The following is a 25,126-nucleotide window of genomic DNA, read 5'->3' as shown; positions in this document are numbered from 1 at the left end:
CCACAACTTCTCTTCTAAATCCGGTCCAGCGCGACCTAACGTAAATGCGTAGTGACGTAGGGAGGTCACGTGATACATATATGAAACGCACATTTGCGGACCATTGTAAACAATAAACTGACACAAAGACATTAATTAGTATCAGTTGACATACAACAACGTAGGAACGGTCCTTGTTCTCAACACTTGTAAACACTGCAGCGGAGTTTCGCGTTCGTCCTCTGTGACCTCTTGACGTCATGACGTATTGCGTGGGGTCACGTTGGCGCATCACGACCGGATTTAAACGAGAAGTTGTGCTTTAAAAGTGTATATTTGTTATTTTTATTGTCAAAAATGACAATCGTTTTGCTAGATAAGACCCTTATGCCTCGTTTGGGATCGTTTATAGGTTTGACCGTTTACTGCGGTTTTAACATGGACGGTTATCATATCGTAAACATTTGCTTATCCATGATTTTGGGGGGGAAACGAAATCTCACCTGCGCTGCTGCACATATGCAACTTCATTTCACGTGACTGTATAGACTCCACTCATACATTTACAGCTGAGAAAATCAAAACCAGAAGCTACACTCTAAGAAAGCATGTGTTCATTTTTAACACATTGTTTTGCGACACATAAGCGTCTAATGAAACCACCTATACTTTTTTTACCGTTACAACCCTACATATCATATTAACTGTTGTTGCATTACAATAATCCAAACTCACCAAGACTCAAGCCGCCTTTCCATTGTACAAAACAACTTGAATCCTTTAAAAACTATTTATTAATTTAATATTTATGCTTTATTTTAGGGATGCACCGATAGGATTTTTTTGGGCCGATACCGATTTAAACAGGCAACTTCTGGCCGATACCGATGCCGATACCGATATTAAACACTTGTATACAATACTATACAGTTGGTCTATTTGCTAGTTTATTTCTGAATCAAATTATTTTTACTGAACATGGATTGGATCTGATTAACATTCAACTGACCAACATAATAAGAGAGGCACAAATTAAGCTAAAACAAATATAATAAGACAGCATGACAACCTTCAAAGGTGGTTTTGCTATTCAGCATTTATTTTATTAACAACATTAACTCACTTTTTACATATAATGGATTTCTTTATGCAGTTAATTAATAAACAATCGGTATCGGCCTTTCTCGTGCTATTGCCGATATGCCGATGGTTTCAAATTCATCAAAAATCAGCCGATAAATATCGACGGCTGATACATCGGTGCATCACTACTTTATTTTTAATATTGTCTCAATATGTTCTCTCCAAAAATATTTGCAGTCTTTGTCATATATGCATAGCGGTTTATTGTTTGATTTATTTGTATTCATTTATGTATTCCACTAAAGTAAATATTCATAGATTGAAGGATCTTGTGCTGGAAGTCATAAACCCCGCCCTCTCCACTCAAATGAATGGGACTCTGCTCTAAATAAAAACATATTTACACTTCCAATAAAAGTTTCCGAAAGATGGTTTCGGTACTTTCAAGTAGTTGTTATCACGCTGATATATGTTCAAGTGTTCATTATTGTGGTAAGTTTCATTTTAGCTTGTAATTTGATGCTACAGAAACGGGGCGTGGCGTTATGATTGGTGTGGTTGTATTGGTCGCGCGAGCGTTTGGGCGGAAGTTTGATACCGCGGCTCCGCCTCTGGCTCCACGGACAATTCCTTCTGCGCATGCCTTGGCTCCAAACTGACGTTTTTTACATAACATGGCGGCGACCGTGGTCGGACATTTTTGGCTTCAATTCATTAAAATGGTGGGAGGCGACGTCGCGTCGTCCATCTTTTTTTACAGTCTCAGATACAAAATCGCTACGTTTAGCTATGCTAAACACCACCTCCATCAAAAATGAGATTAAATGATATTAGCCAAAGGCTCTTTGCACGTTTTATATTGTCAAAAAATATCTTCACTTCAAATCCACTTAATTCCGACCTTGGGCTATTCAGAAATGCTGCTTTGTTGGCAGAATTCACGAGCCACTCAGAAGGTTCTCATATGTTCCTAACCAAATTGTTATCAAGATTCACCTAATTGCAGTAAACTTCTCAAAATGTTCTTTGTCAAACAAAAGAGTACGCTTGATTTGATTGGACATCAAGTTTATAGACATCAATAGAAATAAATGCAGTTATATTTGATGTCTTTGTCGTACATTTAAGTGTGTGTGCACTAACCTGGCCATGTTCCAATTGGTGTGCTTAATGGGGTGTATGACGGTAAACAGTATTTCAGTAGCCTAATAAGAGTTAATGAGTTGGAGAGTGTGTGAATGCATTAGTCATGTGTTCAGTTAAATGGTCTTAAGCTGTTTTTCTGAGAACGGCTGTGGATGAAGTAATAAAACAGGAAGGAGAGAGTGGAAATGTGTTTGTTATATTTAGTTTACTCTCAGCCAATTAACTTTATCTGGAAGCCATTTCAGAGTTTTTAAACAATCATATTTAAAACTCTCACTCACAGTAGCAGCTCAGTGCCTCCCTCTGGTGAATGCTTGCTCTTTATCTTAAAACAATTACATTAATTCCACTTAGCCAATATACTAATCCACAGTCACTACAAAAACAGCAAGTAGTCATTTTCTGGATGCATTGCTTTTATAAATGTAAGTACACCTATTACAGGCATGTTTCTTTTGGAAAGATCTCAGCGAAACGATGATGATGATGGTTCAAGTGTTGCCATAGTTCGACCCTGCAATCTTTCTGATTTCATACCAGGAACTATGTCAGAACTTGATTACACATGTTTATAATAGATCATTTGCTATAAAAATCACTACCTATGTATTGACCTTTTAATTTACAACCACCACAACTCCTTCAAAGAATTGGAGACAACAGGGGCCCATTTAGACTTCCACATGAAGCCTTAATCTTATCAAAATGAACAGCCACCGTGATTCAATATCATTAAAAACTTTATCAAAAACCCTTTATTTCCGTGTGATCTCTAATCAGGTAATCTTCTTTCTCCAAGAGGCTGTGATGGGACTCTTGACACTGATGTACTGTCTCACTTCAGGGTTATGCATGTGTACTGCATTAGTTCATTTGTGTCTATGTGCGGGGCGTGCGTGGTGTGCTGTGCTTGTTTGTGCTAATGTTTGGCTATGTCTCCAGATCTCTCCGGCAGATGGTATTTAATCTTCTCTGGCCATCTGGACTGACTATCTTTCTCTTTGCGGACACCCACTCTTGCTTCTTTACCTCTCTCTCCATCTCAGTGTCTTTTTTTGCAGTCATTTGTGAGAGAGTGGCAAGGCATCATGCTGTCTTTTATCTACTCTGACTCACTTCTCCAGCATGGCCCTGCACACCTGATTCACAGAACTTGCCCGACTGTGGTTAACAGACTAAAGTTTCCTAAAAATGGCATTTTATTCTCTGCAAAATCTGTAATCTTTGCTTGGACTTAAGGTTGGCCCTTATAATGGGTCAATTTTTTTGAAAAGTTCAACTCTTGCCCCCTTAACTCTTTCACCGCCAGCGTTTTTAAAAAAAGTTGCCAGCCAGCGCCAGCGTTTTTCATGATTTTCACCAAAGTTTAATGCCTTCCAGAAAATTATCTTCTTTAAATATATAAACATACAATATACCAAATGAAAGAACAGACCCTCTGCTTTCAAACAAAAAAAACCGTTTCATCCTACCTTTAGTGGTTCTTTTGCAATCAGCTTTTGAATATGGGTAGGTTTTTGCAAAAACACCATATTTTGAGCAAAAATCTGAGATAATTCAATTTTTATGACGCACTTTTCATAGAGATCCGATTCAGAGCGATCTTTAAAACAGACACGGACATGCAGCAGCTTGCCATAGAGCAATACTTCCGGTTTTAAAAAGTTGCGGAAGGGCGCCACCTGGTGGATAATAGCGGTATTGCGGAAAGACGGAAAATCTCGTCATTGGCGGGGAAGCGTTTTCTCTTAATTGACGAGATATCTCGTCAATGGCGGGGAAAGAGTTAATGTGTTAGGATATCAATAAAATGAATTGTTCCTACAATATCTAGAGGTTGCTCAAAGCCTTTGAATATTTCCGAAATCACATATTTTTGCAAAAACTTTACAATTTAAAAATGCACAACACACATAAAATTTGCTTCTTGGAGGGTAATTTTTTTCCGGTTATTTCAGTCTCTTCTTATCCAAACCATATAGCGGACTTGCTTCGTGTTGCTTCAGCCATTGTCTCAGTGTATAATGTCTATTGTGCTTCATTCACATTGAAGCTTTCTTGCTTTGAAAGACATATCACAACCAAAACAGGAGTTCTAATTGCATGGAGCATGGTCAAATAAGTCCATTGCTGCCATAAGTATATATATTAATAAACAATAATACATGCTAGCACAAAGTATCACATAATACACGAATGTGTTAAACTTTAAAGGTCTTGAGCAACCTCTAAATATTAATTAATATTTAAATTTTTATTTATTTATTTATTCAAACATATTGATGGGGTGAGAGCATGAACTTTTAAAAGATGAAAAATAAGGACCACCCTATTGGACATGCATCACTGCTATTGATGGTTATCTAAACAAGTCCCTCACCTTAAGTATTAAACTTTCATGTGTTATTTGCCAGGTGTTTTTACGTTACAGATAATATGGCAGAAAGATATACTGAAATTAACGAAATACTGCAAATGTGCAGTACAAAACCTAGCATATTGCAATGGTTTCCAGTAACTGGATGGTTTTAATACTTATTAATGCAGAAAGCTGTGAGACTAGCGGTGTTATTTTAATTTTTTTAATACATTTTTTGCAATGCTTTGAATGCTTTATTCTGATTGGTTGATAAATGTTCCTTGGTATTGATTAATTTTTAATAATGGCACACCTAACCTTTAAAATGTCTTAAAAATAGGCACCAGAGCAATATTTTTAGTAACCGTGGTATAAGCGGAATAATTAATAATTGCATTATTTTCTTAAAATTCAACGGCCCATCGTCAATTATTCCTTACTTAAAGCATATATTGAATATCATATGGATTTAACACTTTATTATCATATATAGCATTTTTCTTTAGTGTTGTGCAAACATGACAAATAGGGATGATACATGAGGAGAGTTGTGTAAGTATTTTTCTAGGCATTTAGATGTACAATCTTTTTTAAATGTCTAAAAAAAATCCTATTGACTTATAAATTAGCCGATTCACCCATACATCCTAGCCTTGTATTTTAAACCCTTTTGGGCACATTTATCGACAGTACAGATAGAACAGCAATCTATTAAAAACAAAGGAGATGTTATTATTAAAAAACGTAACCTGAATTTACACTGCCCACATAGATAAACATGTCGCATATCTGTGGACTTCTATTAATTAAAATAAATGTAATTTTCACCAATGTTTTATTTGACAATATTGATCAACTTGACTATACATTAATTTATTTTCAGATAGATCCAATAAGGCTGTTAAGTGAACCATGTTTGTATATGTTCTGTAAATATTTGACTTTAGGTTTACATTCCTCTGTAGTGTTTCTTCCTGTTTTTCACCAGAATCAGTGCATTCATCTTCAGTCAAAGGCCATATGATCCTACACCAAGTGCTATAAAATGAGTGGATGAAAACATGGTTTTGTTTACAGATAGATCTATTTAGACCCATGATGTGTGTGGTGCTGATGGTGCGACCAGCCGGTGATACAGTCACAATCCCTCCTAAACACCCCATCTTCTGTCCCAGCGGCGTCGTGATGGGTCACAGCTGTGGTGACTTCAATCCTTTAATGCTTTCGGATCAATGGATAGCGCTGGGTTTGATGGTCCCTCTGTCTGTTCAGTGAGTCTGATAGAACTGATCCATGTGTCAAACAGAACTGAAAATGTGTGCTGATTGGTGCAGTGTCCGCATTAAAAGAACAGAAAAACAGATACTAAATTCATTAGAGTTTTTTAACACATTTTGTTGTTATACAATTACAATATTTTGGTAGTTCCAAATGCAATATTTGGAAAAGTTAAAACAAAACTGAAATACATTTCATGGCTCTGAAAGTAACTTGTAATCAATAAACACAACAATGTTTTCAACTAAAAATGGAAACCTTTTTATGAATTTTGTTCATTTATTTACAAGCATTTAGGGGGCCTAAAAATGCGAACTTTTAAAGAAGTTCAAAGTGCAAGTTTCTGAAAATGATACAGTTAAATCACATTTATAGTTGTGTGTAAGGTCTACGCTGTAGCTACGCCGTAGGTTTTTCTTAACCTTACTTATCACCTCGCCTTACCACCTCGCCAAATTCTTAATAGCACGTTGGTTCTACGCGGACCGCAAGCGTTTTAATTGGTCCACTAGAACCCCTCCCGTCAACAAATTGCTGTTTCCTCTTCGCTTGTGGGTTAAACTTGCCAAGCTGCTTCTTCATTGACGGTCGCGCTGCTACTGTGGTAACATGCGTGGATACTGCCTACCTTAATTAGCCTTTCGCCGAGCCCCGCCCCCCTTAGTTACTGTTGCTACTTCCGACAAACAAATGACCAGCGCGACAGATTGCCATGACGGAAAGCGATATACCCGTGCGTGTCAGTGAACTTTTTTGGAGCAATACCTCTGCGATTTCCTCCAGATCGAGGCAAAAGGGGTTACAGTATGCAGTGGAGGGATATATTAAAAATATAAAAATACGCAATGAAGGAGACACGGCGAGGCTAATGCTTACCGGTCTCAAGAAAAAAATTAGAAACCACATGACCGGTAACTCAAATGCAACCAGCACAGCCTTGTGGACCAGTCATGCTCTTGCACTGCCGGGTAAGTTCTCTTTCATATGGTACGGTCTATTAATGTCTATTGCAAATACAAGGGTATGTTAGCTAGCTAAACCTACTTGTGTTTCAAAGCCATTCAAAGCTTACTAACATTTCTGTTGTTTAGAGGATAGCCGTTTTGAGAATCATAATGTTTTATTTCCTTTGGTGATAACCAGAATTCACAAATAGGAAACTGCTTTGGCTTAAAAGTTGCAGGACAGATAATATAATAAATAAAATGTATAATATAATAAAATTGCAGAGCATTTACGGGATTGTAAGGGGTAAAATAAGGGGTAGGTTTTCCGTTCATAAAATGCTACATGAAAGATAAAAACAAATTATTTAAAGTTGATTGTTAGGGCGCTATGTTCGACTTTGTCATAAACTGACGAAAAATAAAGTTTGGGAGCTGAAAGTCCTAACACAACAGCAGCTAATGTAGCTAGCGTCAGCTAACATGTTAACTAATGTTGGCAAAATAACTCATTAAATTATCTTAGAGAGTAGGTTAACATTCTGGCAATTATATTGATGGTAATCATAACTTTGGTCCAATTTGTGTTCTTGCTTCTAGTTAGTAGATTTAGACCACACTGTAACTAGTTAGCTGTAAGCCTTACCTTTGTGCAGACGTATTTATGCTTCGTAAATGTTCGACACATTTAACTGGATGGGGCAGTCCACACTGTTTTATCCATTGTATGGGGCAGTCCATACTGTTTTATCCATTGTATGCACCGCTCACAAGCGCTGCGGGCGTGAATGTTTGTCGGACGTGCTCGCATAGTAACGGTTGCTGTGATGTGTGATTGGACAATGGCCGTTTTGGGGGAGGGGCCGGCGAAAGGTCAATTGTTTACGAAATAATAGGGCCCTATAAAATCCGTAAATTTTTTTCCCTAATTCCGTTTTATTTTTTCCAAAATTCCGTTTTGTCCGTTTTAATTTTTGCAAATTCCGTTTTATCCGTTTAAATTTTTGGCAATTATTTTTTTTTACCTTTTACTGTTATTTTAGTCATAAAAAGAGTGTACCTTTAATGTTAATGATTAAAATGTAAATGATTTTAGGAAAAATGGGATAACACGATTACTGTGTTAGTGTGTTGTGATTCGATAGCAGCTTAGCGCACATTGTCCTGTGGGTGGAGGTTAGGGAAAAACTCAGAATATTGACATCATATATCTGGGAAGTAGAGGGCTACAGTCCAAATCAGATGTTCATTGTAGTCCTTGAAAAGCGAATTTCGCTTGGCATTAAACTTTGAGTTTTATAATTTTGCAGGCATTATTTATGCTCTAACAGCAACATTACACACTTACTAAAGTTTAATAGAAATGGATCACAAAAAATGGCCCCTTCACTAAACTAAAACGAAACGAAAAAATCTAACAGAAAAGAAAGCTACATTAAAAGTTTTCCCAGGACTGGTGCAATGCATAGACAATAGCTTGTGTGCACACACACACGGGGAAATATCAGGTAATGGCATTAATTTTCAATAAAGGCTTCATGTAAAGCGCTCATTGTAATTCTCTTTCCTCTAACATCCCACATAACCTGGACACAAAAGCGTTGTGACAGCACCATGTACGTGTGAGAGAGCAAGAGTGGGTGTGTGTCAGAGATACGGTGTGTGACTGTGGAGCGGGCCGAGACCGTCGACATTCATGTTGGTTAAACTCTGTGCTTTGTTCTGGCCTGAATAAGTGTGGGAGAGTTGATTCATCATCATTCTTCCACTAAAGAACTACAAGGGCAGGCTCTCATTAGTACAGAAGCTTCTGAGGCTCAGAGATGAGGGGGTTGAGGTCGGTCAGGATCCGGAAGGTCTTTCTAGATCTCAGGGGTGATGATGAGGGGACATTGTGCGACAAAGCTCTAGTCTGCAGGGCTGAACAATGAGTTTTTTTCTGCTGGCCTGATACATCCGATTTTTTTTTTACTTCAGTCCTTTTACTGGCCCGCCACCACCAAAACAATTTATTTTAATTTTTAAAAACATGTTTTGATGGAGGTTTTTTTCAACCACCAGAAAAAAACCAAATCATTTTTAATAACCTTTTTTTAATTTTTAAAAAGGTTATTAAAATCTTATACATTCAATTTTTTTTGTTATGACTTGATTCACTCCTTTTACTGGCCCCACCACCAAAACAATTTATTTACATTTTTAAAAACATGTTTTAATGTTTTTTTTCAACCACCAGAAAACCACCAAATAATTTTTAATGACCTTTTTAATTTCTAGTATACATCCGATTTTTTTTGTTGTGCTGACTTGTTTAACTCCTTTTACTCACCTCACCACCAAAACAATTTATTTCAATTTTTAAAAACATGTTTTAATGTTTTCTTTTTCAACCACCAGAAAACCACCAAATTTTAATAACCTTTTTAATTTCTAGTATACATTACATCCGATTTTTTGTTGTTCTTACTTATTTCACTCTTTTTACTGGCCTTACCACCAAAACAATTTATTTTAATTTTTAAAAACATGTTTTAATGTTTTTTTTTCAACCACCAGAAAACCACCAATAATTTTTAAATAACCTTTTTTAATTTCTAATATACATTCGATTTATTTATTTAGTTTTGTTCTGACTTGTTTCACTCCTTTTATTGGCCCCACCACTAAAACATTTTTTTTTAAATTGTTTAAAATGTGTTTTTTTTTCTTTTTTCAACCACCAGAAAACCACCAAATAATTTTTAATAACCTTTTTTAATTTCTAAAAAGGTTATTAAAAATCATATACATTCAATTTTTTTTTTGTTCTAACTTGTTTCACTCTTTTTACTGGCCCCACCACCAAAACAATTTATTTTAATTTTTAAAAACATGTTTTGATGTTTTTTTTCTTTTTCAACCACCAAATAATTTTTAATAACCTTTTTAATTTGTAGTATAAATTCGATTTTTATTTATTCTGACTTTTTCCACAAAACTATTTTTCTTTACATTTTTTAACAAAATATTTGAGTTTTTTTCCACCGGTATATTTCCAAGACCAGGTTTACATAACTTCAAAACAGAAAAAAATGCAGAATATCAAATCAAATGTTAAAGTTTGCAATGCATATAAACTATATTTATACTTCCCTTCTGAAAATTAATCATGGTTTTAATATAGCAAAAGTGTAGTAATCTTGTTTTTTGTGTGTATTAATTAATATTTGTATACCATGTGTTTACTACAACACCATGGTTCTACAGTATTATGGTAACTGTAGCAAAACAATGGTTACTAAAGTAACCATGTTTTTTGTAGGAAAACCATGGTTAATTTAGTTAAAGGTTATTGCAGGATCAATAGATGGTATTCCTGGAAAGTATGAATAGGAGAAGCCAGAAACGTCATTTGAACTATCCTGGGACATCCTCATTGTAGTTCCCTAATTTTCTCTCCTGCTAGGATGAATACATAACAGAGGAATGTGAAATAACAGGTAGGAAAAAGGCAACTAGATCGGAAATTGAAGGCAGAAGAATAGGGCCGCTTTATGAGAGAGATTGCTGAGGGAGGTGGTTGTTGAAATATTATTGATATCCTGAGAGGAGAATCCATTAATCTTGTCTCTGCTGCTTGAATGCAAATGTCTCCATCACTAGCACTCAGGCTGAAGTTAAAATGCTCTCCATCTAATATACATCGGTGGCCCGGTGCCACAACAACAATAATTGTGAACGACTTCAGGGAGTGTTTTGATAAGACATGGGCTTTTTCAAAACACCAGGAGGGAATGGGTGAGAAAATGCTGCTATTTTCTACGGTGTGGAGTGTGTGCTGTGTCACGATGAGTAAGTGTCGTCTACTTCCCTGTAATGAAGGACGCAGTATGAAGAAGTCCGTCAGGCACATCAAGGGCAAGCTATGAGATTTTGGAATGGCCTATGTGTTTATTGACAAGCCCCGCCCCCTTGACCTGACACTCCCCCGTGCGGTCTGTTCTCTCAAACGTTAGAAAGGAAAATGTTGATTTTACATTCCCCTTTGTATGAAGAGAAACATAGATGGTGTTTTATCCAGATTGGGAGATGTGTTGGGAGGCAGCCTTGGCTCTGTTTCATTTGTGAGAGGAGGAATTTCATTCTATGTGAGGTCAGGATCCGAGGGTGATGTAATGCCCTCGTCAGTGTTTGCTTCACTTCCTGAGAGCTATCCAAGAACAGAGGGCTGATGGGAGGATTCCGGCTCTGTCATTCAGCGCAGGAAGTCAAGTGAGGCAGATGAAAAAATAATACCCCACCTTTGAACTCCATTTGGCGCCATATGACCACTTTAGCCCAGAGAAATGTGACGTATGCCAGACCTCAGTTGCTATTGTACGTCTGCTGTTTATGAGCTCAAAATTTTATTAGAATGATCTTCTTTATCTCTCCTCATCTTAATGTTGTTTCTACTGATTTTGTATCCAAGACTCCATTCTTGCAAAATCCAATGAGCTGTCTGCCTACACCAAACACAAAGGATGTTTCAAAACATAACTTGTTTTGACCAATACCTAGGGCAGAATTGCATATCTTTTTGAAGATGCCAATCCCAAAATGCCTTGCGACAAGTGAAATGGTTCACCTGAAATAGAAAATGATTTAAAGGGATAGTTCACTTTAGGTCATCATTTACTCATCCTTGTGTTGTTCTAAACCTGTATGAATTTCTTTTTTCTGATAAACTCAAAAGAAGATATTTTGAGAAATGATGGTAAACATACAGCAGATAGGACCATTGACTTCCATAGTAGAAATAAAAAAATTATGGCATTTAATGGGTACCATCAACTGTGTGCTTACCATCATTTATCAAAATATTTTCATTATTTATCACAATACTTCCAAAATAATTTTTCAGCAACCAGCCACCTCCGCTTTACCCATGTCCCGCCTCTCTATCCATTTTCGGTTATCAGCAAGTGATGCACGGTGACGCATGGCCAAGATGGCGACGGCAAGCACCGCCTACTATTGGCTTTTAAAAAGCTCTTCACAAACCTACGGGTGACGTCATGGACACTACGTCCATATTTTTTTACAGTCTATTGTGAAGAGGGTACAGGATACAATGTGTGTGTGTGTGTGTGTGTGTGTGTGTGTGTGTGTGTGTGTGTGTGTGTGTGTGTGTGTGTGTGTACATGGCTGAGATATCAGAGGTTAGCAGCTCAGAGATGCTCTCTTTGGAAAGATGTACTACTTCCTGTGCAGGTGTTGCCAAGGAAACCAGGGCAGGACATGTTCTAATCTATGTAGTGACCTGCAGCTGTAGGCCTTTCCTGGGCAGTCATTTCCTTTTGTATTTATGACCGCATCACAGCCAAACAGCTTGGGAGACCGCTCCTGCTACGCTGGACGACACTTTTGGTTTAGCCGTCCACAGCGTGGAGGGGCTGAAATGCGGACAAGGGACCATGTTGAAAATGTTTCCCCTGCGAATCAGGCAGAGAAACGTGCGGGTAGGAGTCCTTTAGTTTTGTAAGCTCGCAATACTAAATGCATACAGTAAACATTGAAGTATTCCTGACTGTTTATACAGAATATTGACAGAAGTTACACTGAATCATGTGCGGTATGTTGCAGATATGTTGCCTTAAGATTAATCACAGCTGTAATGTAAACCGGTGACTGTTTTAGCTCGCGTTTAATATGGAGAGATGTTTTGTGGTAGATATTTTAGGACATGAAGAAGGAAATCGAAGTAAGGATGTAGTTTGAAGGCTGACAATGTAGTTTAGATCATAAGTCTTTTTGGAGGAAGGGAAAGGAAGAACCACATCAAAGAGAAGAAAGCTTTATTTTTCAAAAGAATGCCTTTGGAGTTAACTCTTAGGAATCTCCCTGGGATTTGGTGCTTTATTGTAAAATGCATGCAATTCTGCACATTGTTGTCATTGTTTCTATTTTGCCATGCGCGGTTTAAATGTGCTTTCTTCTTGTCTTTCTTTTTGAAAGATTGAACGTCTGAAATGTTCTGTAATTCATAATTAGTGGACTTGGCCCCAGTAAAGATCCCACAGGATCAAAACCAATAGGTATAAAGAAAAGGATTCTGTCAGTACCAAGGCAAGTGCATTTGTGGATAATACCCTGTTTTGCATGTCTGTATGATACTATGCACAATGTAAAATTTGGCATATTTCACCAAGCAAGTTATGTTGGTTTGTTGCTGTTTGTTGGTCAGGTCTCATGACTTGTTTCCTTTAATGTGGTCAGTATAGAATTTATCAGCATTCATTTGTTTCCTGGTCTACGTTGGGGAACAGAAATCAGAAGGAAGTTGTGATTGTTGAGACGGACGCAAAGTACAGAGGAAATATTTTAAAAATAGCCCTGTCTGCATTCATCTGATTTGCATATATAGTTAGTTTCTTTTTGAGTGTTTACAGTCCAATTCAAACTTAATTTAAAGTGATACTCAAGCCAAATATCAAATATACCGCATGATTTACTCACCCTTAAGCAATCCGAGATGCATATCTCCATAATCTTTCAGACGAACACATTTGGACACATTTTGGTAAATGGGATCAGGGAACAACTTCTTACGTTAAAGCCCAAAAAAGGGCATCCATCCTTCACAAAAGTAATCCATACGGCTCCAAGGGGTTAATAAAGTTTTTTTGTGCGTAATTGGTGCGATTTTGTAGGAAACACATCCATGTTTTAAAGTTTATAAACTTTTTTTTTTTAATCAGATATATTCAACACTGTTTTTACATTAGCCAGTTGATGAAAGAGAAAAAATAATTAAATAAAAACATGGAAATACTTACATACATTAATACATTTAGCAGCTTTTTTTGTTTATCAGATTATAAATAGAATTTAGGTATTGCTTAACTTCTAATAGAAAAATACGGAATAATGGTTTATAATCTCCATATTTACATTTATGTATACTAAACTTTGCCAACAAAAGTATATTAATCAAATAATATTCCTTATGTAAGGAGATATCATAAGAGAAAAAAACAAATAAAATAATATGAAGTCTAACAAAAGAGCACAAATCTAACCAAAAATTTTTTGAATAAGGACAACTCCAAAACAAATGAAAAAATGTGTCTTTACCACAAAAAGTACAAAACATGTCAATGTCACATTTAAATCTATTTACAAGGAAATATTTACTGGGGTAACATTTATAAATGAGTTTATAAGAGATTTCTTTTACTTTATTTGGTAATAAATATTTGTGAGGTAATTTCCAAATTTTATGCCATATCAAACCATCAACACGGCTATTACAAAAACTTCAGAGTAACAAAAGAGTCACTGCGCAACATACCCATGACAACGTAAACTCACTACGCTAAAACTTGTGCGTGAATTGGGAGTCCAAGATGGTGCGTTACCAGAAGCTAGTTTTTACAGTTTATAAAGTTTGAAATTTATTTTTTTCTTACACAATCGCATTTTTGGAGTTTAAAGTAAGAAGTTGTTCCATAATCCCTGTTTTAATTATTAAGCTTGTAAGAGCAAGGAAATTTACTAAAATAACTCAATAGCTGTGTCCCAATTCAAGGGCTGCGACCTCAGAAGGCGAGCACTCGATCTTTGAAGGTTGCAGCCTCCGAAGTATGCGAAAGCGAACAAAATTGAGATGGTCTAGCCTTCGGAGGACCCATAATTTGCATCACCTGCTGTACGCCTCCACTGCGCCTGTCAGCAGGACAAAGCATTGACATTTCTGACTTATTAAAATAAATAAGTAACCAGAAAAATATTAATTTATTTTTTTAAATATGACGCGTTGATATAGATTAAACTATTCAACAGTATATCAAATTAATCAACTTTAGAAATATACGTGACATAAACCATAATAATATTAATACAAAGCATAACTTATAAAACAGTGACAAGGTTTTTTTTCTGATAAATAGGTCTACACACTTTTATTTAATAAAGGTTTAAATGTTTATTTTAGAATATCCAGAAGTTATATTCGGCATCACAGGCATCCAGTTAACTTGGGATATCCCAGGCTGTGAAGGATTTATTATTTTCATCCTTAACAGCGGGGAGAAATAAGGGTGCATTTTGAGGCTTAATTTTAAGCATCCTTCGAATTGTGACGGCCTTACTAGCCTTAAGTCTTAAAATACCTTAAGTCTTAAAATACGCCCTTAGAAGGTCTTAGCAGCCTTCGAATTGGGACACCGCTGATGTGTTCGTCTGTAAGATGATGGACATACAATATGTATCTCGTTTTTCTTGAGGATGAGTAAATCATGAAGTAATTTAGATATTTGGCTGTAATATCCCTTTTAAATATTCAGTCGGCAGAAACGACAGAATCTTTAACTCAATGTTCTTCAGACATCTGATTGTGTTAGATATTCAACTTTTAAATGTTTTGGTCAGTTGCAATAATATGGAGAGCTCGGAGCTGTAAGGCAGTTCGAGTCGGACCGTGTTGAGGACAGTATCTCACTTATAATTGATTAGCCCTATTGATCTTCCTGTCTCTCTTCGGAAATCTATGAATAAATTATGCCTCAATTTCTCTTCCATTTGCTAACATGTAGAGTTCTTTGGATCTCTTATAATATGCACACACTTCATATTTTTAAGCATAGATAGATAGATTCCTGTTGGATGTCTCATACTGCATTACAGGAAACATAAATCAAATCGTAATATCACTTTCCCCAATACCATGCCTCCTAAATTATTTCAAAGCAGCTTTACAGGAAAATAAATATCACGCTAAGAACACAGTTTAGAGCTACCACATGATCACAACAGCCTATCTATGAGCGTTAATGTCCGACAATCATGCTGTGCTTTTTTGGGTCAGGAGCTACATCTGTTTAGACCTTTTCTGAATTCCCATAACGGTTGCGCCTATGACGTGTTTGAGTTTCAACACATTCATGGTCAAATAGTTTGATTCGGATGTTCTAGAACGCAGTGTCGGATTCACACCTGTGTCCTTCACCCCACTTTGAGATTCATCGGTACAAAGAAAGAAACTGGATACTCAAAGGCCTCACAGCTGCTTTTGGAGGTCACAGATCTGCTCCGTTGAGTTGCATAACTTGGTTTGCTCACACACGTACACAAAATTTAAACGCAGTGCGTGGTCCAGATCGGGTACAGTTCATCACACTTTGTTTCCGTTTGTTAGCACCTGACTTATTGTAATGGGACACTCTCCTTCTCTGTATGGCTGTCTTGATAATACTCTCTTGCTGTTAGTTGAGCCCGTGTTATCCGAGCGGAAAAAAGTGAGTGTGGCGTCTTGTTTATGGAGCATAGCTGGAGTTTGCCATTCTGACTCAAGGTCCTCAAAGCCCAGCTTGTTGAGCTATTAATTGTGTTACGCAAGTGGCTTTAGTGCAACTCGCTCCCAGAATGGTGTGCGTGCAAATGGCAGGATCTGTAAGCATGAAGAAGTGGAAAATGGAATTAGGGTGGGATTGTGGGAAGCTGGTATTGTCTGGCCATATCACCATAACCATGGGAACCACCAACAACACCCTAGCGTTATGATGGCAACCATGATCTACATAGGGCAGTGAAAAACCAATAACTGGTTGACCACAAGGGACGCAGAATAAATCGAAAAACTAATTGGGATTACAATTGCGGGTGAAACAATTACATAATCGGCAAAAACCTCAATTACAGTGTCCTTTAGCCATTTATTAAGGATTTTTTAACTATAAATCCCATAATTATTCATTATATTATTTCATTTTGGATGTTTAGAAATAACCATGCAGCTGCTTTACAGAAAGTTATAAAACATTTCAAATTTCAAATCAATTAATTGGCAATAAAAAATACAATTAACAGGGCTCGAAATTGCGACTGTTTTGGTCGCATATGCGGTCGAAATTTAGGCTATGTCCACACGAAGCCGGTGCATTCCCTATCCGATAATTTTTTTCCCTTGCTCTAAAAAAATAATCCGGAAACACGAAACCACTGAAACCGACTGAAAGTGGTGTAGTATATATGCCGGACCTGTATGGGGCGCTGTAATTCTGCCACAGATATACACTATACACGGAGAAGAAGACTTTGAGCATGCGCATAACCAACGTATGGTGTTGTCCATTATCGCTTGTTGGTCACCACAATTGCATAGAAGCAATAGATTTTGCTGTAATAAAGCTAGTAGGCTTTAGTAGCTTCTGTAGCACGAACACAATCACGTAGTCCGCCAATATTGTTGTTGCTGTTACGTGTGACGCTTCCGACATGTGATATGATGACGTTTTCGCTTCACAAAATATAAGGATTGGCTGTACAGACGAAACCGCAAGGGTGTCTGTTTCAGATTTATCCACTTTAGGACCCGGTTTCAAGAAATAGCGGATTCAGTCTCCCAAAACACTGGATCCGTGTGGATGAAACGCCAATACGATAACAAATTTATACGTATACAGTGATACGCATCTCCGTGTGGACAGCCCCTTAATCTTTGCGACCTTAAAATATATTTGGGAGCATTTTTGCAACTGCCTATTTTGTTGTGGTGTGACTTGATTTAGATTGTGTATGCTGTGTGCTGTTCCAGGTTCAGCATTCTCTCCAACATAACATAACCAATCAAATTTCACCATTAAGTTCTTGCGTTTAAGAAGAGCGCAGATTGGCTAATATGAATGTCAATCATTCCTTGTTGCCGTGCTACGTTGGTTCGCAAAGCGCGAAAATGTGAAAAAAAAACGAACCGCGAGCATGAAGAGAACGAGCTGACTACAGCCAATGTTACTACTGTATTAATCCATAACGAAGGTCCGGATTTAAATGCAACTTCACCACCGGAAAATAAGGCTTAACGTTAAACCATTCGGAGAGAGTGGCTTAAAGAATACGAGTGGCTCCGCTATGAAAATTGCTCGATGTTACTGTGTTTACTGTAAATCCTGTGAAACGGACGTTGCAGGTAAAACGGCGTTGTAGTTGTGGTGCTTCATAATTTTTGGATGAGTGCACCTAAATTTTTGCTGGTGCTCCTAACTCTTTAAAGTTGGGAGAACCAGTGCTACCAAATAAAAAAGTTAATTTTGAGCCCTGAATTACAATATCAAGAAGTATAATCAATTAAGTTTTTTTTTTAGTTCCTTTGACCATAATTGTATGCATGCATATAGTTCTGTATGCATATAAGAAGTTCAATGTAAGTTCATTGTGTTCTGTACACCTATGGTATGGACAGTCTTCGCATTGCATCGCTGAACTTTACGCAACAGGTGTTGTTAATCTCCTATGCAACATGACATCCTGAAACAAGGCCGTGGCGGAGTGTGTTGTGGATGTGTTTCTCTGTGACTGGTCAGCGGTTGGAGTGTTTGGGGATCTCCAGGAATCTGTAGCTGAGGGATTGGTGGGTTTGCAAAGGGGAATCTCCCAGTTAAGGTTAGCACTCCCAACCTGCGGAACTGGGCTTCCCCCTTTCAGCGAGACAGTGATTGTATAGGCACTCACTCTTTACAGCTTCTTACCTACCCTGGCACAAACACAGTTTGGACCGGAGGCAGAAGCTGGCCAGCAGAGGTATGGCGGCTACTAAGGCCTGGACTCTGGTTTTCGGTGTGCAGATGATCCGGGTGCTGAAGGCTCTACGGAGGCTTTTTCAAAGGGAGCCGGAAAGATTTCCCTGTAAAACGGTGAGTGCCGCACTGTGGATTGTGATCGGGTTTCTGCTTGGCTCTAAAGCTGACGTGTATCTCCGGAAGGCATGAAGTTCTGTATCTGACACTCGATGTACGGCATGTGAATCCACAGAGGTTATATTGGAAAGCAGTGAAGGATTATTTTTGTTTTTGTTGAGTCTGAGGGATTTCATTTTTGTTCATCCTGTAGGGTATTACATGTTTTTAATTTGCGTCTCATTTTCCCCCTCTAGTTTGAATAATAAATAAAGCTCAGTAGACTTATGTTGTAATGTGGGCTGTTGTTTTTATAATGAGAATGAAATATTTTTGATTTGAGAATTGTCTAATTGGACATTAGAGGAAATGTCTAATTCGATCAGTCTTGGGGTGTTTCAATAATTCTTTTGAAATGCATGCTTTGAAGATACAGTATGCACGTAAGAACTAGGCAATAGATGATACACACAAATAAAGGTGCTTCATGATGACATCGTTTTTCGTTTTTTAGATTATGAAAAGGTATGAATGAAATGTTTCTGTTATGGCAGGGTTTCCCAAATTGGGGTTCACAAGGGAGTTGCAGGGGGTGCGTGAGTTGATGTAAAACAAATAATTACGAATAAATCACTATATGTAAATAAATATTTTTAAAATAACAATTTTAAAAGCACTTATTAACAAAATATATATATTTAATCTTTTTCTGCATGTCATGTGACCATTACACAACACTACATTAAAGGAACACGCCCAGATTTTGGGAATTTAGCTTATTCACCGTATCCCCCAGAGTTAGATAAGTCCATACATACTTTTCTCATCTCCATGCGTGCTGTAACTGACTCTGTCTGACGCAGCGCCCGGCCCGCTAGCTTAGCTTAGCACAAAGACTGGAAGTGAATAGCTCCAGCTAGCAAACTGCTCCCAATAAGTGACAAAATAACGCGAACATTTTCTTATTTATGTGTTGTGATTTGTATAGTCACACTGTGTACAAATAACAAGGTGATATGAGACACAGCGATCTTTTAACAGTATACATACTGGGAACTATATTCTCAGAAGACGAAGCACTGCTACATGGGCGGAGTGTTTTCCACAATTCTGACCGAACTCTCTGCTCCTCACCAGGGGGCTTCTTCGGTGCTGCGAGCAAATCACTCCGCCCATGTAGCAGTGCTTCGTAGTGGTCCTAGTTTAAGATAATTCCTGTCCGGGAACCCCCCCCATATATATTTGTAGTAGTAAAGTGCTAGAAATCAATATCCTTTGCTGATAGTTCCTCTTCATTGTGGAGAGTGCAGTTCATGGTTCAATAGCACCCTCACCTGTTATTACTATTTGTTTTATCTATATATTTTAGCTATTTAGCTATTTTAAATTTGAGTCATTTTCTTGGATATTTGAGGAAAATGACTATGGATCACCATTCACAGCAAGTCTCTGTCTTGTTTTTATCTGACGTTAATTTGAACCCAAAAGTGTTATAGACTCATTTAATTTCCAACAATCAGTTTCCATTCTTGGCGACATTGAGATGAGGTGTGAATTATGCTCAGAGAGAGTGTTAAGGAGATGGGAGGGGCTACTGTCTGCATCCACGTACTGTATGTGATTAACACAGTGCAGGTGATCTGTAAATCATCCCAGATTTTTCTCTCCTCATTTGGTTCAGTAGCTCTCTAACAGCTTAGTTCTGAATGCTTTCATTGAAGATTTCGTGTTCCTGTCCATCATTCCTCGTTTTTTGTTCCTTGGCAAGATCTCGTCAAGACGGGTGGAAGGCTAGTGGATCCATTCTTTGGTCAGCCTTAACACAAGCTTGTTTCTGTAGATCGGATGCTAAAAACAGACTCACCAGACTGGACCGGACCAAGGCGGATACAGTGTCATATGGTAGACTTACAAGCAGGGCTTCAGGAAGTGACTGAAAGGTTAGAAACACTGCCTGGGCTGGATGGAGACATAGCACCTCATGGCAGGATGCTAGCTGGTATGAGGGAGCCCAAGTTGACACAATGCCAGACTGATTTTGGCTGGATCATGAAGGAGCGTTCGCTTGCCTCGGTTCCGTGTCGCTTTTCATGGGACTCTGAGGTATTTATGATTGTTTCAGATTTAGAGATAACACTGGAGACATGGGGAAGAGGAAATCCATTTGGGGGAATTTGGGGATCCATGTGCAGATAAGGAATAGGAAATTTGAGGATCCAGATGCAGGTGCACAGAGATGTTTACACAAGGGATTGTAGCATGTCTATGTTTGAAATGGATTAATATACGGTCTCCTTTATCCTGGACAGTTTCCTAATATTTAGAAAAATGTTTGTGGGAAAAATTGCAGTTTGCAACAATTTATTATTTAATCTGTAATGTGCTATAGGATAGGGGTTTTCAAATTGTGGTTTGGGATCCACTAGGGGGTCGCATAGTGGGATCAGGTGGGTCACGCAAAGCCACTTGATTGTTGTAGTGAATGTAGTGCAGTTTTGTCCTATTAATGACAATTAATGGCAATAGTTTTGATATCAGATATTTTGGGATTGCAATTAAACTTAAATTTAATTCATACAATGACAGTGAAAATATAAACTACTCTCTTCCAAAAAAAAAACACATTTATTTTTGTATTTCTTAAATATATTTTTGTTGCATATTTCTATAAAAAAATATTTTGGTGGGTTCTTAGATGGATAATACCAATCTAAGTGGGTTGTGAAACGTTTGGGAACCACCGCTTTAGGGTTTTCTCATGACGTGAACATAAAAGAAAGCCATTTTTATCGTTTCAACCCAATGCATCACCAAGTAGATAGAGATCACAATACACTCTAAAAAATATTTAACCCAGGGCTGGGTAACTATGGGATAGAACAACTATGGGGTTAAAATGACCCAAATAATGGGTTGTTTTAACCCAACTGCTGGGTTTAGTGTTAATCAACCATGTTGAAACAACCCAGCAGATGGGTTAAAACAACCCATTATTTGGATCATTTTAACCCAGAAATGTGTTCTGTCCTATAGTTATAGTTAAAAACAACCCAATATTTTTTAGAGTGTAGGAAAGTTAAGTGCATTGCATTGTGGGATACAGCATTAGGCTACACTTTATATGCCTGGGGTGCATTGCACATTCTGAAAATGTTATTTAGGTATTTCATGCAAAAAATTGCATGCTTTGCAAATTATATATGGTGCATTATTTTGTTTTTATTAATTTTTAGGGGTGCATAACGATTAATCGTGATTAATCTATAGCAGAATAGAAGTATTTATATATAAAATAAATTATACACAAATATGCATATATAAAACAAATATATATACACATATATACATGCATGTATGAGCATTTATCTATATAAAGTTAATATAAACAGTTCACACACATATGTGATGTAAACAAAAACTTTTATTCTGCTATAGATTAATCGCGATTAATCGTTATGCATCCCTATTAGGGATGCTTGCTAATATAGCAATTTTTACCAGTTTAAGTAATTCAAACTTAAAGTGCAACTTGTCCTGCACTATTTTTGTTGTAGACTTGAATTATGTCTTAAATATTGTGGTAGACCTTTACAATATTTGGGGGAACTGACGCTGCATTTTTTGTTTTCTGCAGTGCATGTTGCCGTATAAAACCGTTCTCGTATAGTGTAACACTGGCAAGGGCATCCAAAATTGTATTTGGTATTGGTATTTTAAAATAGGTGAATTCAGATCAGCTTTAAAAACTGCAACAAAACTTATAGGTAAGGTAACAATAACTTTTACAACACCTTAGCAACTGAATAGCAATGACATGATGAGTGATAAAAATAGCTAAATGTTCTCCTTCATGATGTCTTCATGTAAATCTGTTTTTCTTAGCCATGACTAGTCACGGCATTGATGAACGACAGGACATTTTGTCGATAGCTTGTATTTCTGCAGTGTCATACGAGCCAGCCCCACCCACTTTGAAATCTCATTGGTTCTCTTTCACGTAGCTTTATATTAAACATAAAATACGTTTGACACAACCTCACACCGGTTTTGCTCCAATGTGAAATGGCAAATTTCTTGTCACTGAAGACTTGTTGCATTTACAGCATTCCAAGCGCTTATACATTAATATTGAATTCTTTGTTATTCACATTCCGGTTATATGTTGAGTATTAGAGGACTGTCTCTGCTTATAAACTTTCATGAGAGCCACTTGGTTAGTTCGCCAACGTAGTATGACATCATCTCCCAATGTAGAGATAGAGAGCTGAAGGATTAGAGGGGGAGACATGGATGGAAAGAGAGAGTGAGAGTGGGAAGGAGAGTGTGAGGAAAGAAGAGTCTTTAGTCACCCATCTCCACGCCCACCGATACTGCGATGGAGCAGGAGGATTGGGGGTGGCGTCATGGCAACGGTGTGGGAAGCTGTCCATCACGTAAGCTTTCTACATACTGTGGTATTGCGCTCTGTATCAGAAGCCCAGCAGCAGGCACGCTGCGGGGGGATCGCCGGGGCTCACCCCTCCTCCCTCAGGCATGGACCAGGGCGCCGTGCCCCAGGTTGGGCCTGGGAACACGTGGGTCAGAGCCGGGCACTGCTGTGATGTGCGTGGCGTGGGTGAGAGTGATACGATTGCGACCAGTTGCATGCAGAAAATGTTTTATTTCAATGTCACGTTGTGTCTATTGTTTCAGAAGTGTAGCTCTTTATGTTCTTTACTGCTGACTGTCGAAGTTTGCTTGTGTCTTGGTGATTTAATTTTATCGTTTTATCTCTTTTCCAGGAAGAAGTAGCTGTTAAAGAGATCAGCATCACACATCTTGTTAAAGAGGGCTCAGAAAAGGCCGACCCACAACAGTTTGAGCTCCGTAAGGTGCTTGGACAAGGCTCCTTCGGAAAGGTACATACAAGCTCTGTTTTAAAATCTAGTAAGCTACATAGACAGCTGTCTTCGATGACTAAAGTCATTTGGATTATTGTGGATAGATGGCAGCTGTGGACGTGAGAGGGTGTGAAAACATGATGAAATGATCATATGCATAAATATTCATAGCACATGCAAATTTGTTGCATTTTTTATTCAAATTACCATAAAAATTTTTGGCTTTTTTATACTACTATTTTTCTATACTTTATAGTACTATAAATATGCAAAATTCAAATGTGATTCAGTGAGTGCGATTTTTCACATTTCACCCCAAGTAAGGTATCTCAGGATGCTGATACCTCAATAGTCAGCTTGCTAGGCTTTGAAAGCGAGTACATGTGTATTTTTAGCATTGTGTTTCAGTGGTAATTAGCACAAGGACACCTTGAGTCATGTGCAGATGGTAAAGTAAATGTGTCTGTACACAAAACAGACATTCATGTTCCAAGGACAATTTTGGTAAAATTACACACAGAGCACTTACAAGTCACAGTCACTATAGTTACAGCATCATCAGCTCTGCGGGCTTTAACAAAGGAACTAAATCTGTTTTCAATAAAAAAAACTGAGGAGAAATATATTTCCTGTTTCAAAGTGGTTTTAGTGTTGAAGATTTTGCTTGTTTGTTTATGTCTCTGGTACCATTACAGGTATTTTTGGTGAAGAAAACAACAGGACCTGATGATGGACAGCTGTATGCAATGAAAGTACTAAAGAAGGCCACCCTGAAAGGTATAAAGTAGTGATAAGAGACATCTGTGTATTTTTTATGCATTTGGCGGACCCTTTTATCCAAATCGATTCACAGTGTATTCAAATATGAAGCAAAACCCAGTAAGTGTGTCTGGAAGGATTTATTGTTAATGAGCATTTTTATCAAAATGTTAATGGATTCTGCCTTAAAACTTATTTCTGAATGGTCTGAGGGTGGGATTTGAAACAAAGTATTTAATGAACAGATAGTAATTCGAGAGCATTTGGTTACAATCCTGATCTAATTTTTGAAGAAGTTGGCATTTAGCTGCTTTTGCATTTGAACCTTTCATTTGTTTCCTGGGATTCGAACCCACAACATTTGCATTGCTAGTGCGATGTTGTACCTACCCAAGCTACAGAAACAGTAGACATTGCTTGCTAGTGTAGACGCACTGCAAGTGTTGCTTGTTTACGGTGCCAAGTAATATGATTCATTCAATCAGCTAAATGTTTTAGCTGTTTTTAATTTTAAGTGTACTTATAATGATAAGGCATCATTCATTTTTCACGAGTAATGATATCTTAAAATATAAGAATTAATAAAATTTATATTAAATCGTTCTCAAAAACTATTAACATTCATTGGATTACCCACAAATATATATTTTTATATGGTTATGTTATGGTTAAAGCCTGCTTAAGGTGAATTTTGGCTAGCATGAGTCTTTTGGCTAGGAATCAGTGTACATTGTGATAAGTTACTCTATGACCTAAAATTACTCTGATATACACTATCATTAAATGTTATGGGTCACTTGCTCATTCTTTATTAATATTACACATTTAGTACACATTTAAAGGATTTGTGCATTTTCTTAAAAAAAAATCAAGATAATTTACTCACCACCATGTCATCCAAAATGTTGATGTCTTTCTTTGTTCAGTCGAGAAGAAATTATGTTTTTTAAGGAAAACATTCCAGGATTTTTCTAATTTTAATGGACTTTAATGGAACCCAACACGTAACAGTTTTAATGCAGTTTAAAATTGCAGTTTCAAAAGACTCTAAACGATCCCAAACGA

The 25,126-nt window shown here is 37.4% G+C and overlaps 1 protein-coding gene across 6 annotated transcripts in view; it reads left to right on the top strand.

Annotated features, from left to right (window-relative positions):
• The window catches only part of rps6ka3b (ribosomal protein S6 kinase, polypeptide 3b), a 48,121-nt gene that overhangs the window by 9,492 nt on the left and 13,503 nt on the right, over window positions 1-25,126 (top strand). For 2 of the 6 annotated variants that reach the window (XM_065258286.1, XM_065258283.2), the window contains 2 exons: window positions 23,204-23,320; window positions 23,998-24,079. In XM_065258286.1, the coding sequence (XP_065114358.1) occupies window positions 23,204-23,320; window positions 23,998-24,079 (199 nt within the window). Of the gene's footprint in view, window positions 1-12,128; window positions 12,270-18,265; window positions 18,441-20,149; window positions 20,526-22,768; window positions 23,038-23,203; window positions 23,321-23,997; window positions 24,080-25,126 lie in introns of those variants that run through there. The other 4 variants (XM_065258289.2, XM_065258288.2, XM_065258284.1 and 1 more) reach the window with 4 other exon arrangements.

This window comes from Paramisgurnus dabryanus, chromosome 22, assembly GCF_030506205.2.
Source record: "Paramisgurnus dabryanus chromosome 22, PD_genome_1.1, whole genome shotgun sequence".
In the NCBI taxonomy this organism is placed as follows: domain Eukaryota; kingdom Metazoa; phylum Chordata; class Actinopteri; order Cypriniformes; family Cobitidae; genus Paramisgurnus; species Paramisgurnus dabryanus.
Note: the sequence above shows the minus strand (reverse complement) of the source record. Positions and strands in the feature narration are given on the sequence as shown.